Below are 13,679 nucleotides of genomic sequence, written 5' to 3'. Positions count from 1 at the left end.
TGTGAGAATAAAGAATTAACCTCACACAGCACCTTGGCTTCTTCATGTGTCTGCAACTTTCCTCTTCAGCTACATTTAAATTTACAAGAAACAAGTAATGAAAAAAAAAAAAATTGCAGAGTCTAAGCACAAAAGAATTGATGGGGTGTGAGGAGAGGAGGGAGGTCAAGAGAACAGGAAACCCAAGTTGACGGGAAACCCAAGTGACATTTGGGTTTAATGAATGACTTAAAACCCCAATATTGCTCGTCAGGAAACGGGGGAGAGGAAATGGAGCCATTTTTTGAGAGTATAAATGAGGGGCTCCATCAAGGTGAAAGCTGCAGATCTGGCTTTATACCCTCCTGTGAAATCCACCCGAGAGCTGGACCAAGAGGGAAGCAGCCCCTTTCCCACAGCATGAGAACCTGCTCCAGCTGCAAAGCCATGCCCATCCTGCTCCTGCTGCTCCTGGCTGCCGGCGCCCGCTGCCAGCCCTCCTGCCTGCACTTCCCCCAGCTCCTGCCTGCAAAGCTCAGAGAGCTGAGAGTCAAGTTTGAGGAAATCAAGGACTATTTTGTAAGTATCACCCCGCTCGTTTCTTCGCCTCTCTGTTTTTGCAAAGTTCAGTGATTTGGAGGGGAAGAGCTTCCTCTCTGCAGAAATGATTTAGTGCAGTTACGTTACGGGTGAGCAAGAGAAATTCGGTTTCATTGCTTGCTGAGAGACAGCACACGAGGGTTTTCTTCCTAGTTTTAGTTACAATGAACTCGAGATTTCATAACGAAGCTTTGTGAGCCTCAGCAGCCAGACTTCCCGCTAAATTAAATCCCACCAAATTAATCACTGGGTTACACAGGAAGGAAATTGTCCTTCCTTCAGGGCAGCGAGGTCCAGCCTCGCCTCGATGCTGGGTGAAAAGGGAAATCTTTTGCTACAGGCTTTTGCTTTGAAAGGACCACAAAAGCGTGCAGAGGGTATTTTACAGCTGGAGAAACTCCACAGTAACTGGACACCTGCTTTGGTGTCTGTGAAAGGTCACTGCTCTGCTGAGAAAACAGCACAAGATGCACTCAGAGCATCTGTCACGGCATCAGTACTGACAGAGATGGTTGGTCACATCTTTGTTACTGTTTTGGTTGATGTCAGTGTGTTTTAGCAATAAAACAAGGTAATTCTCCAGATGAAATCTCAAGCTAATGTCATGGCTTGTATTTATTATCAACTGAGTGCAGCCAAGACTGCAGATCTAAATCTTGCTGTAAATCTCCCAGATAACGTTTGGAAGGAGTATTTTTAACCTCTCAGGACAGCTTTTGAATCCCTTGGTGCCATGGGGTCATTCTTTGTGTGGTGCAAGCCCACCCCACTGCAGCTCTTTGGTCTTTCAGAGCTGCTGGTGCAACGGAGGCACCATAAGAAAAAACTCCCTTTTTCCCCATCAACTGGAGACTTACAGAGGTAACAAAATCCAGGGGATTAAACCCTCTTGACCTGGCAGACAGGCTGGAGTGGCTTCCAGGGGCTGCCATTGCTTTGACACCTCTCTGGAGAGCGTTGCAGTCTCCAGCAGCACTCTCAGACAACACCCCGAGCAGCCGAAGCGAGTGCGTGGCACTGGTGGCAGAGAGAGGAGTTTCACATTGACAAAATCAATATCACTAAAGATTGTGATTTCATTGTCTTCCTGTCCTGACCCAGCAGTCCTTGTGCTGCAAGATTATGGACCAAAGAACTGGTGACTCCTGTTCCTGTTGTCACTGTGCTCTGCACACACGTGTGCTGCAGGGAGAGCACAAATGCAAACAAGAAAAGGATCAGTTGATTAGACAGAGTGAAAAGAGAGTTGATTACCTGCCTAAAAAGGCTCACATTTCCATTGCATCCTCCCACAGCAATCAAAAGATGACGACCTCAGCATCCAGCTGCTCAGCTCCGACCTGCTGGATGAATTCAAGGTAAGAATCACAGCTCTCGTGTCTGAGTCCCTTCTCCTCCTCCATCCTTCGGCGGGTGTTTCATAAGCAGCCTGGAAATTGGGGCATTTCCTAAAGTCGCTCCAGGACAGCTCGGCAGCCCCGCAGTGCCACGTGTGCCCGCGGCGGGGCTGCCGCGGCTCCCCCGCGCTGCGAGCGCTCCGACCGCCGGGGCGACTTTGATTTAAAATAACATCCTCACCCGTCGGTGCCGGTGGCCATCCCCCTCCCAACCTGCTTCCCTCCTCTCGCCCCAGGGGAGCTTGGGCTGCCAGTCGGTGTCGGAGATGATGGGGTTCTACATGGAGGAGGTGCTGCCCAGCGCCATGAGGACCAGCGCGCACCACCAGCAGAGCGTGGGCGACCTGGGCAACCTGCTGCTGAGCCTGAGGACGATGATGAGGCGCTGTGTGAGTGGGGCTCGGCGTCGCGGGGACAGTCCCAGAGCAGCAGGAGGGTGGGCAGAGGGTCCCCAGGGGCAGGGTGGCGGGGTGGTGTAAGGGTGGAGGGGCAGGGATCCAGGCAGGCAGGAGCTGGCAGGGCACACAAGGATGGGGTTCCTGCTCACCAGGCTGGCATTAGTCAATGATGATGCCCAGCAGCACCACTTACAGCCAGCCCTGCACAAGAGTCTGGCTGAAGAGACACGGGGAGGGTCTGTCCTTTACCTGGGTGCTGGAGCCACGTGGCTCTGCGATGATCCCTCCCAAACTCCCACCTGGCGCAGCCACGAGTCCATCTCCGGAGTCAGACGGGATGAATCCTGCCCTGGGCAGAGAGCTCCTCACCTGGGGCTGGCAGCAAGGGCTGGGGGCGGGCTGGGGGTCCAGGCTCGGGTCACACTTTCAGCAGGGCACGGCGCTAAAAAGCTCTAATTGCTGCCTCGGAGAGCTCCGTGGCCACAGAGGGGGAAGGGGAAGGTGGGGAACGGCACTGAGGAGGGGCAGGAGGACGGGAGAGCCAGAACCACACCCCGGGCAGGAAACCCCTGGGGCTGAAGCCGTTGTTTTTATCCCTTCTGCAGCACAGATTCTTCACGTGCGAGGAGAGGAGCAAAAGCATGAAGCACATAAAGGACACGTTCAACAAGGTGAGGTCCTGCTCACACGGCTGCACCAAGGGGGAGGAACTCGCTGTTCCAGCAAGACAGAGATCTTACTGATGGCTTCAGCTTAGGAGGGAGAACCCAAAAAAGTCTTTAATGCATAAATACCTAAGGCAGAGGAATCCAGAGGGTGGTGCTCGAAGGAGGAGCTGGGGGGTTCCCCCGGGAAGTTGGGCAGAGAGGCAGGAGGAGGAGGGAGGAGAAGTTGTGCAGTGATTGTACATCCCAAATATCATCACAGTCCCACTAAACACGCTGGGCTTTCACCTGCAGATGAACCAGAACGGGATCTACAAGGCCATGGGAGAGTTTGACATTTTCATCAACTACATCGAAAAATACTTGACAATGAAGAGAAGGGACTGAGGACACCCCTGGCTCTGCCTTTTCCACACCAAATTGTGCTATTTGTTCAAAAATCAGGCTGCAGGAGCTCAGATTATCTCAGGGTTCAGTTATGGGTCAATAACGTCCAGTTCACTATTGTATTTAAAAGTTATTTTTTTAGAATTCAATATTTATTACTTTTAATACCTCAGTGTTAAAGTTTACAATATGTTTTGAAGAAGAGCATGAGCTTGGAAAATACTATTTATTGTTCCATATTTTAATACTGTTTATCATAGTGCTACTTTATTCATAGCTTCCAAACACCCAAAGTAGCATTTTTCTGGAGAGCAGACAATGAACAGAGTTTATACCAAGTGAAATTCCACTCCTGATCAGAAGGAATTCCAGCTCTGAGATGAACAAAATTTAATTTTAACCAAATTACACTCTCCTTATGTTCTATTTCTCTATTTATTTATCCAATCAGATGTTTTTATGTTTATGAAGGGGAGGACCTGTACTCCCACAAACACAGCAACAGCTCAGTTAATCTACCTCTAGACTTCAACATATAGATTAGTCCGGATTAAAGGAAAAAAAACAAATAGTAGTAGGAATTAAATGTTTGGTTCTAATAGAACTTGGCTTAAATATTGCTAAATATCTGCCCTCCAGAGCTGCTGGGTTGGCCACTCTGCACTTTCAGAAGTTAATCTTACTATTTTCCAGTCTTTGATTGGGTTTTACTCACTGTTTTATTGTCTATTTTCTTTTATAAGTTAGAGGATATTTAATTAACCACCATTTTAAGGTGGCTTGTGTAATTTGCATTCAAATCCATGAAGCTGCTTCCAGCACTGACAACATTGGGGTTTGGTTTCTAATCCCCACGTGCTGCAGGGGGGAGGCTGCAGGGAGAGCACCCCCAAAAGTGGCTGATTTTAGGGCTTACCTTCCTCCTCAGCCTGTCTCCTGTGGGGGAGAGGGAAATGCCACAGCCCAGAGGCATTTACTTCTAATATTTAGAAGTAAAAGGGCCCCAATCCGATGAAACACTGCCAGTCTGCTGTTTGCTTTGTAAGTCCCCGCTGAAGAGAGGCTATTTATAGTGGATTTATTCTTTGTGTACATTGATGGTGACAGAAGGGCATTCCTGCTGGCAGCATGCCCGCCTGGGAACTGGTTATCCCAGAGTTAGGGCTGGAATGCTGCTCCCTGGATCCACTCCTGCTGAAAGCAGCGGGGTGGGCACGGGCTCAAGGGCAGCGTGGGGGCCAAACACTCTAAAACTGCAATTAAGCTTCTTACCAGGACACATTGAGCTCCCGTTGAGCCAACTCTGTGCTTGTTTTTTCCACCAAACACCTTGACTTCCACGCTGGAGGAGAAGCAAGGACAGCCCTGGAGCCGTGGTGAGAGCCAAGAGCAAACATCAGCTCCACTCCTGGGGGGGCTTCTGTCACTGTGTGAACTCTTGCCTATTTATCTGTATGAAAAGAAATCTTTTATTTTTGCTAATAAAGACCTCCTAATGAGCCAAGCCTCTGTTGTGTTCTTGCAAGCTGTTAACAGGGCTGTAAATCAGCAGCAGAGCAGAGATCCTGTGCCCAGTGTCACCGTGCTGGGAAAGAGCCCAGCGGGCACAGATCCAGGTGGGAAGGACCACCCAGGAGGAGCTGAATGCATTAATGGCCAGGGAAGTGAGAAGACCTGAGGTCCTCACATTTAAAAGCAAATTTCTGACAAAATACCTGGCAGTGATCTCCCACAGCAGAGAAACACCAGCCCCAAGGTGCTCCATGGGTCGCTCCAGCCTCTTCAGACTCTAATTAGCAACTGTTTCAGGCACTGCCCTTTTTAGAGCAGCATTTACAGTTAAATAACTGGTTATGTGCCCAAATGTCACTGATAATCACCCCTGGTTTACAGGAGAGAGCACTGCTGCCTCTGTTTACCTGCTGGGATGTTTTCAAATTCACGTCTGTTCTCAGTCAGGATGAGACCTTGATCCTAGATCAGATAGTAGACACCAGCTAAAAACCAGACACCAGCTAAAAACCAGACTAACATAAATCAACAACAGAACTGCTTGTTTTTCCCAGGCTGGAGGTTATGTATCTATGCAGGTGGATCCCTCAGCACACCCTGAACAAAACCCAAGTGGGCATGCACATGGGAATTCACAGCTCTGTTGTTAATAACCCCAGAATTCAAGCAGTATAACCATCTCCAAAGTGCAGCCCAGCTCTGGTGGCTGCTGGCAGGTACCCACCGGGTCACATTCCTGTTTCACTTTCGAGCCTCTTTCATTTTCATCCCTCTCAGCCCTTTAGCAGACTCCAAGTGTTTGTGACAGTAGAGTTTCCTTCTTCACTGGATTGAAAGCAAAATTTTTTTACTTAATACCACGATTTCTAAGCCTGTTTCTGCCCAGACTCCAGCCTGATGTGGGTCAGTGGAATCACTGACTTTGCCCCAGGAGGGGATTCGTGTTCTCAGCCAAATCTGTGCTTACGAGCACTGCTTGAAGCTTCCCTCCAGGCAGGTCTGCTCCTCACGCTCCCCCAGCCCCTCTGCACCTATTTTCATCCCTTTTGTATAACTTTTCTTCCACAGGGAGGCAGGAAGCAGCTCTCAGAGCTGTCACCAGCTCAAAGCAGGAGCTCAAGGAGCCTCGTGAGCGAAACTGGTGCCTGGGCTCTGCCTCGCGCGTGGAAAGGGCAACGTCAGCTCAGCTGTGGAGAGTTTCTCAGTAAAGCTCAGTCACTCTGGTTAAATAACCACAGGAAGGAAGCAGATGGAATCCTCGTGCTGTACAGAGAACAAAGGTTTCCAGAGACCTGATGCTACAGGAGTTGTTTGATTCAGAAGAAAGAGGAGACGGAGCAAGTCGGCATTCCGGGTGGGATGGCTGCCTGCTCGTGGGGGATCAGCAGGGAGAGGAGGTGGGGAGAGGCAGTTGAGCCCCTCTGAAGCAGAGCTGGGGAGCTGGAAGGACTACAGAGAGGGCTCCCAGCCCTGGCCACAGATCTGAGCCAGGGGGACATTCCCTGCTAGATTCCATGCAAGCCACATGCAAAGATGTCTGTGCCATTTGTCACCAAAACACGGGGATGTTTGTGTCATGACACAGATCTGGTGGGCAAAAGCACGTAAACATATCTCATCTCTGACTAAACATACGTATCATGTCCAAGAAGATTTAGGAAATCCCAGCAGAAGCCATCTGGGAAACCAAAGGCAGCATCTCCCCTGGAGAAGTGACATTTCCAATGGAGGAGGAATCCCCGTGATTCATTTCTGACCATGTCCTCAAGCAACATTTTCCCATTGCTGGACCAGCCCTGTGCACAACAGCCCATCCCTGCCAGGATGCACTGCTTAAGTAAACCCTCTGGGTATTTTTTTCCCTGAACTGGGAGAGTCAGGGCGCTGTCACAAGTCATCCAGGTGACTCCTGGCACCTCCCTCCAGCCAGAATTCCTGCACCAGCATCACCCAGTGCCTGTCCAGGCTGCACCCTGACCCAACACCTATGTAGGGAGCGAGCAGACCCTTTGAGTCCCAACATGAACTTACACATGCCAAAAATATCAGTGTTGGGGGAGGGGGGAACCAGCAAAATCAGTCTTTGAATGCAGCAGCACGATGCCATCACAGACTGAAGCAGCAGTGGGTGAGGTGAGCCTAACTGAGCTGCAGCACTGGGATGGGGTTCAGCCCTGCCTCTGCTGTGCTGGATCCCACCAGCTGCAGGATGAGACCCCAGGCACAGTCACTGAGTGGTTTGGAAGGGACCTTAAAGATCCCAGTAAAGATCACCCAAATTCCAAGCTGCCCCCACCACGAGCAGGGGCAGCATCCTCTTGCCAACCAAAATAGGACAGTGCTCCCCTGCAATCCCCTTCTGGGTTCAACCTTCTGCTTCCCCTGCAGCCCCAAAAGCTGCTGCATGGGGCAGCTGCGTGTCCCTTATCCCCCATCACTTAGTGCTGAGGTAGTTCCTGCCAATCTCAGTGTCGGTCTGGGTGTTACAGTAACAGCACAAAACCATCACCTAGATCAAAGGAGGTGGTTTTCTGGTTTTGTTATCCCACAGAAGCAAATGGTTTCCTTGCTGGGTATCTTCCCCCTGAGAGCACAGCCCGCTGCCTGATCAGCAGCCCTGATGCCTGGGAGCCTGAGTCATTCACCTGACCTTGGCTGTGCTGACACAAGGATGAGCTTCCCACCAGCCCAAAATCTGCATCTCCACCAGGTGCCACAGAGCTTTCTGTCTGCTGCAGGCTGCATGTGGTTAAAGCACTTCTTGGGTTAGGAAAAAAAAAAAAGTTTAAATAGTAAACCCTAGAGGAAAACAGAGTTGGTGTAAATACAGAGAATTATCAGACCTTCAGTTCCCTGCTCTTGAAGAGCAGAGAATCACCATTAGGCCAGAAACAAACCTGCTGTGAACTCCATGACCAATCCAGACATCATAACACAGCCAACACTACATAAAAATCCCATTTCTGCCTCCCAGCCAGTCAGTCAGGGAAAAAAATGGTGGTTTCACAAGTGCTTTGGTTCAATTGCTGTAATTTGTGCACAAACACATAGGGAAAAAACTCCTGAGGACTCCAGAAGTCTCTGAGCATCAGCTGCTCCCAGGATACGAGAAAGTTTCACTTAAAATAAGGAACATACCAAGGGCAGCAACATGAGAGCATCTGCTGTCTGGGGGAGCTGCTGCTTCTGCTTTTGCTTTTTTCTCTTTGGAAATTGTCCTCAAAGCCATAAGCACCCAGTGCTGGACAGCATGTACTTGCTGTCAGGAAAGTAATTAACCTTCTTTGTCGTCTCCTGTTGGGCACCATGGGGAGGGCAGACGAGCTGATCCCAAGCTGAGCACCGTGGTGGAAGTGTCTCCTGGACAGAGAGACTTCTCCTCTCATGGGCTGGGATTGAGGGATGAAACCACACTGGCCTCTTGGAATAGGAAGAAATTCTCAGTTGGCACAAAGCAGATGAGAACCTTCTCCAGGACCCTTCAACCTCCCAAGGTGCCACGAGGACAAGGGACGCATCTTTTGGTGATAAGAGGGACCTTTAAGCACAAAAGGAGCAAAATCAAAACAAGCAAACTCTGTTTTAACTTTTTTTTTTTGAACTGCAAAAGCTTTCAGAACTTTCCACATTTTGCTGTGGTTACAGTTAACATTTGTCATTTAACTTCAACTGGCTGCAACCACTCAACCCCACGCAGCTCCTGCCCCTCTGCGTCCTAGATTTTGGCAGCTCGTGACCGAAATTGGGGCTTTTGGCATGAAAGAGGCCAGAGGGAGCAGCAAAAACAGGGCTGTGAGCCCCAGCTGGGCACTTACATCACCCAGGGGAGAGGGAGGAAGCAGCACAGCCCCGGCTCTGCCACTTTCTCATCTCAGGTGGCGAGAGTCTGACTAATACTGGGTGCAGGAGGGCAGAGTGCCACAGCTGCACTGGGGGGCACAGTGCCACAGCTGCACCTTCAGTGCTCAGGGGCCCAGTTTCTGGGAAGGACTTGTCTCCATCTCCCAGGGCCAGCGTTCCTTGGGCCTGTTGGGGTGCAGCCAAAGGGCAGGACACCAGCTCTGAGAACCCTCTGAGCCCGGGGAGCCAGCACATCTCACCCCTCCCTGTGAGGCTCCACTTTCGGTGTCTCAGCAAGTGAAATCTAAGCCTGACACCCTTTCATCTGTGCTCTGGCTTTACACAAAAGCTGGAGGAGCAGCAGCAGTTCCAGTTGTCTCATAGTGAGAGTTCAGGGGCACCCATGGGGTCTGGCCCACGTGGAGGGGCTGGGGGCTGCCCTGTCCCACTCTCAGCACTGCCAGGAGCCTTTTTGGCCTCAGCATCAGTGCAGATGGCAAACAGGGCACCCACAGGGCTCCCACACGAGGCTGATGATGGGTGCTCCTGCTTTCAAGAACCAACAACACTCTGTAAGGGCAGACAGGTGCTGGCAGCATCAGCCTTGCTGGTGTCACTATCTGGGGACAGAACCCAGAGCTACAATGTGGGAACCCCACAGAGCTACAGGTTATACAGGAACAGGCTTTGCTCCTCTGGGAAGCCAAACAATTGTTCAACTGTCACTTTGTGCCCTGCAAAAGCCCAGTCATCATTTTTCTAAAGGCTTTAAAGTCTGAGGACAGATTGTTTGGGAGGAAGGATTTCACCAGCTGCCCTGACATCAACTTTTCATCTCTCCTCTAAGGCTGCACAGCAGAGCTTGCCCTGACCCTTTTCTGAGCTCTGCAGGTTCCTCTCACAAACTCCTCTGCCCTCCAACCACATGGGAAGACACAAGACAAGTAGGAGAAAAGTGTAGGTTAATAGATTCCTTAAAAAATGAAGCCCTTAAGAACAAGCCAGCACAATGATCATTGATCAGGCCCTGTAAACAGAATTTCCACCCTGCTCCACCAGGAAGGGTCCAGCATTCCAGTACAGAGCTTCAGGAGTCACCCACCTCTCTCTCCAGGTGCAGCATCAGGACTCTGAGGGGAAGGGGGTGTCAAGCAGCCCCAGGACTGCACCCCACGCCCCCCATCACCGGGTTAAAGACAGTGGGTGGAAGGGCCCCCGGGTTATAGGAGCAGAAGGGATTCAGCCCCGACACCCCAACCCGGTGGAAACCTTGCACGATCCCTGCTGACAGTTTAGAGCAGAAAAAAAAAAACAAAACCCAAAAACATAATAAAAGGGGTTGTGGGACCAGGAAAGCCACACCATTCCCCCGCAGACGGCGGAGGGGGGGTTGAGTGGTGCTGCAGAGACGTTTGGGAGCGACGGGGTTCTCAGCAAGGCGCCCGGTTTCGGCGAAGCTCCGTTTCCCACGTGCCGCGCCGGGCTCCGCCGGCAGCCGAGCCCCCGGGAGCCGAGCCCCGGCTGCCCCAGGAGGTTTCACAATGACTCAGGGCCGGTTCCCTCAGCGGTACAGAGCCCAGGCAGGCCGGGGGAGCAGCACCCGGCAGGAACAGCCGCCGCTCTCGCTCCCCGCGTTGCGCTGAATCGCCGGGTCCCGGCACATCCTGGGGCTCCGGGGAGGATTCGGCTCCCGGCGTCAAAACTCAGCCCCGGGGAGGTTCGTGAGCATGGAATCACAGGCTGGTTTGGGTTGGAAGGGACCTTAAAGCTCATCTCGTTCCACTCCCCTGCCATGGACAGGGACACCTTCCACTATACCAGGTTGCTCAGAGCCCTGTCCAACCTGCCCTTGGACACTTCCAGGGATGGGGCAGCCACCACATCTCCAGGCCACCTGTTCCAGTGTTTCACTACTGTAAAAAATATCTTCCTCACATCTAGTCCAAATCCACCTTATATTAGTTTAAAACCAGTATCCCTTGATGTCTCACGACAAACCCTTTTAAAAAGTTTGCACCCGTCTTTCTTAAAAGCCCCTCTAAATACTGAAAGGTGACAAAGCAGCAGCCTGACAATGTGAGGCCACAGAGATGCATGAACCCTGTGACACTTCTGAGTGCCACCCCAACCACCAATCCATTAATTTATGGAAGTGTGTGGTACAGAGGCACTGACTCGTTCTTGGGGCCGTTAGATGATGATGCAGAGGAAGGAAGGGGATTTAAGTTGTTCCCATCCATGCCAGATCTTCAGATGCTTAAACCAGAGTGCTTCCCTGGGCTTTTTGATGGAAGAGGAGATGGAAATTTCAGCCCACAACGCAGGGAGATAACCCCAGATGGACATGGATGGCAATCCAGCAGTTTAACCCAGGCAGTTCTCATTTTCTGCCTTGTGACCCGCAGCCTTTCATCTCTTGGCAGGGTCTCTCCACCATTTCATCACACCCTGAAGCAACAAAACCATCTCCTTTGCTCCAGGGCTGGACTACAAGGTTCTTTTCCTGGCAGTAGCACCAAGTTTACTTTTCCCTGAGCTGAAACTTCGTTTCCTGACTCTTTTGCAATGCTGAGCCCAACTGCTGCGACCGGCACATCTCACACACCCTCTGCACCACCTGCCTCCTGCTCCTGGCTCTGCCAGAGCTGCTCTGGTTTTGCAGAGCACTGAGGAACAGCTTTGCCTTGCCCTGTTGGAAAAGCTGCTGCAAAAGTCTAGAGCCGGATTCCTGTGGGCCTCTTTTAACCTAATGGGACAATTTCTGGAGGGAAAGTTGCTGTTAGCAAAAAGCACATCTTGTTCCTTTGCTTTTACAGCCAGGTTTCCATTAGCACCCACCACTACCTGTCATTTTCCAGCCAGCTCCAGACAGCCCTCAGCAGGATCCCTCCAATCCCAGGTTTGAGCAAGCCTGATGCCAACATATCTTTTATAAATCCAGCATTTTTGAGCATTAAGAAATTTAGCTGTGCTCATCCCAAGCTTCACAGCAGGAAATCCTGACAATCCCCTGATGTGCCCGATCCTAGCTCTTAAAAAAATACAACCATCATCTGATTTTTCACAGGAATTTTTGCTTTTTTGAGTTGTCCATCTTACCAGCAGCTGTACCCAGGGTACAAACCAACCTAGGGCAGAAAGGCAACCAAGTCAAAGCTTCCTTGGCCAGCAGAAGACAACAGATGGCTGCCATTAGATTTAGAGCAGGTCTGCAAGTACTGAGAGCCCAGGCACAGACAAACATCTAGCCTCAAGAGTAAATAAGTACAGTAAATAGTAAATAATCCTCTTGATCAGAAAACAAGGGACAAAAGTGAAAACAGCAACCAGCTGAGTGCTCCTCTGGTGCCATTGCACAATGTGCCTTCCTGTCCTGCACATCCACACAAGCCACAGAACGTTTTGTCCTCCTGGGGTTGTCCAGAGTTGACCAACACCACGGGAGCACAGCAAACCACCTCTGGAGGAAGGGGAGAGGACAGGCTGTCAGCCATCCAGGCTTCACCTCCATCCTTGCAAGAGCAGCAGCTCTTTTCTTGTGTTGACAGACTAAGAACAGAGCCCTTCGTGATTCATCTCTCCGGCAGCAGCAAACACCGATGATCGACCTGGAGCAGGGCCAGACTTTTGATCAAAATCGCCTCAATAGCGAGAAAAATATATTTTTTTTTTCCCCTCAGCAGGAAGTTTGCTGCTAAAAATAAAGGGTGAGGAGAGAGGGGTTATTTTCCTGCTAGCTACTGAAAATTAAAAATATTGCAGTGAACCTTTCACATATTCCTTTGGAGTCAGCAGGTCATGCATCCCCAGGTTTCTATGCTCTGCTCCCACCACAGCTGACTCCTGCAAAGAGCCATGGTCATCTCCCACAGGTCCCAGGCCAGCACCTTAATCAAAGATATTCTATCCTGGCTCCCCTTGGAGTGTTTTTCCCAAGGGTGATAGAACCACAGAATCCCAGAACGGTTTGGGTCGGAAGGGACCTTAAGGCTCAACTCGTTCCAACCCCCCTGCCCTGATGTGCAGCATCAACCTCATCTCCCCCAGCCAAAACCAGATTCCTTCCTGCTGTCTCTTCCATCCTTACCTGATCCCAGGAGCACACAGCCCCCCAGCATTCCCCCAGTTCTCTCCACTGTTCTCCAGCTGGTTTATTTACAGTGCCTCGTGACCAAATCTGCCCCAAAATTTTGCTTTCAAACCTAAAGCAACAAAATCTCACCCCGCATGAGTAAGCCCGTTCTCGCCCGACGCCCACACTGCCCCAGCTATTCCTTTTAGTATCAACAGCTTTACAGAAAACAGACCTGGGGTTTATCCACCCAGGCACTGAAAGCAGTGACAGAAAGAGAGAGTCTGGGTGCTGCAGTGAGTGCACGGCCCCTCTGAAGGGAGGTTTCTGCTGGGGAGAGAGGAAAGTGGAGGGTGGAGGGGTGACACCATGGGCACCCCCTTCTCCAGGAGTTGGGAGGTTCAGGAGAGCCCTGGGAGCTGCAGGATTACCCTGGGAGACCTGCTCTGCACTGATGGCTTCAATAATGCCAAAATGGGGAGGATGGAGTGGGGAACCAGCCCTGGGAGCAATCCCATAGCTGGATGGTCACTGGTGCTCATTCCACGCCGCTCTTTCCTCCCCAAAACCAGACAGAAAACATTTCAAGCCGCAAACCTTCCCCCTGGAGTCAAGATTTGTGTCAGTGAGCCCCGTAATTTCCAGAACAGGATCTCAGTAATAAAGGAAACCTGAACCTCAGCCCCCCGAGACGACCTCAGGGTTGGGTTCATTACCAGGATTACATTTGTTTAGGAAACCTATTCTTTTTTTCCAAAACGTTGAAGCTGCGCAAGCCCGCGAGCCCCTGCGGCCGCTGCGGGACGGAAAATCCTGCCTGTGCTTCACA

The 13,679-nt window shown here is 51.0% G+C and overlaps 1 protein-coding gene across 1 annotated transcript; it reads left to right on the top strand.

The window, feature by feature from the left end:
- Positions 1-328: 328 nt before the first annotated feature.
- IL10 (interleukin 10) lies at positions 329-4,922 on the top strand. The gene is made up of 5 exons (XM_064635965.1): positions 329-558; positions 1,875-1,937; positions 2,213-2,365; positions 2,980-3,045; positions 3,334-4,922. Exons 1-5 carry the CDS (start codon positions 400-402, stop codon positions 3,424-3,426), a joined length of 534 nt encoding a protein of 177 aa, XP_064492035.1. The 5' UTR covers positions 329-399; the 3' UTR covers positions 3,427-4,922.
- Positions 4,923-13,679: the final 8,757 nt, after the last annotated feature.

This window comes from Pseudopipra pipra, chromosome 25, assembly GCF_036250125.1.
Source record: "Pseudopipra pipra isolate bDixPip1 chromosome 25, bDixPip1.hap1, whole genome shotgun sequence".
NCBI classification, from domain to species: domain Eukaryota; kingdom Metazoa; phylum Chordata; class Aves; order Passeriformes; family Pipridae; genus Pseudopipra; species Pseudopipra pipra.
This window is presented reverse-complemented; position numbering and strand designations above follow the sequence as displayed.

What these genes read in the sequence shown, in the direction of transcription:
- IL10 (XM_064635965.1), top strand. Translation starts at nt 400, where the DNA reads ATGAGAACCTGCTCCAGCTGCAAAGCCATGCCCATCCTGCTCCTGCTG. An exon ending in ACCTGCTGGATGAATTCAAG is followed by an intron (nt 1,938 to 2,212) that starts GTAAGAATCACA and finishes CTCTCGCCCCAG; the next exon opens with GGGAGCTTGGGCTGCCAGTC. An exon ending in TAAAGGACACGTTCAACAAG is followed by an intron (nt 3,046 to 3,333) that starts GTGAGGTCCTGC and finishes TTTCACCTGCAG; the next exon opens with ATGAACCAGAACGGGATCTA.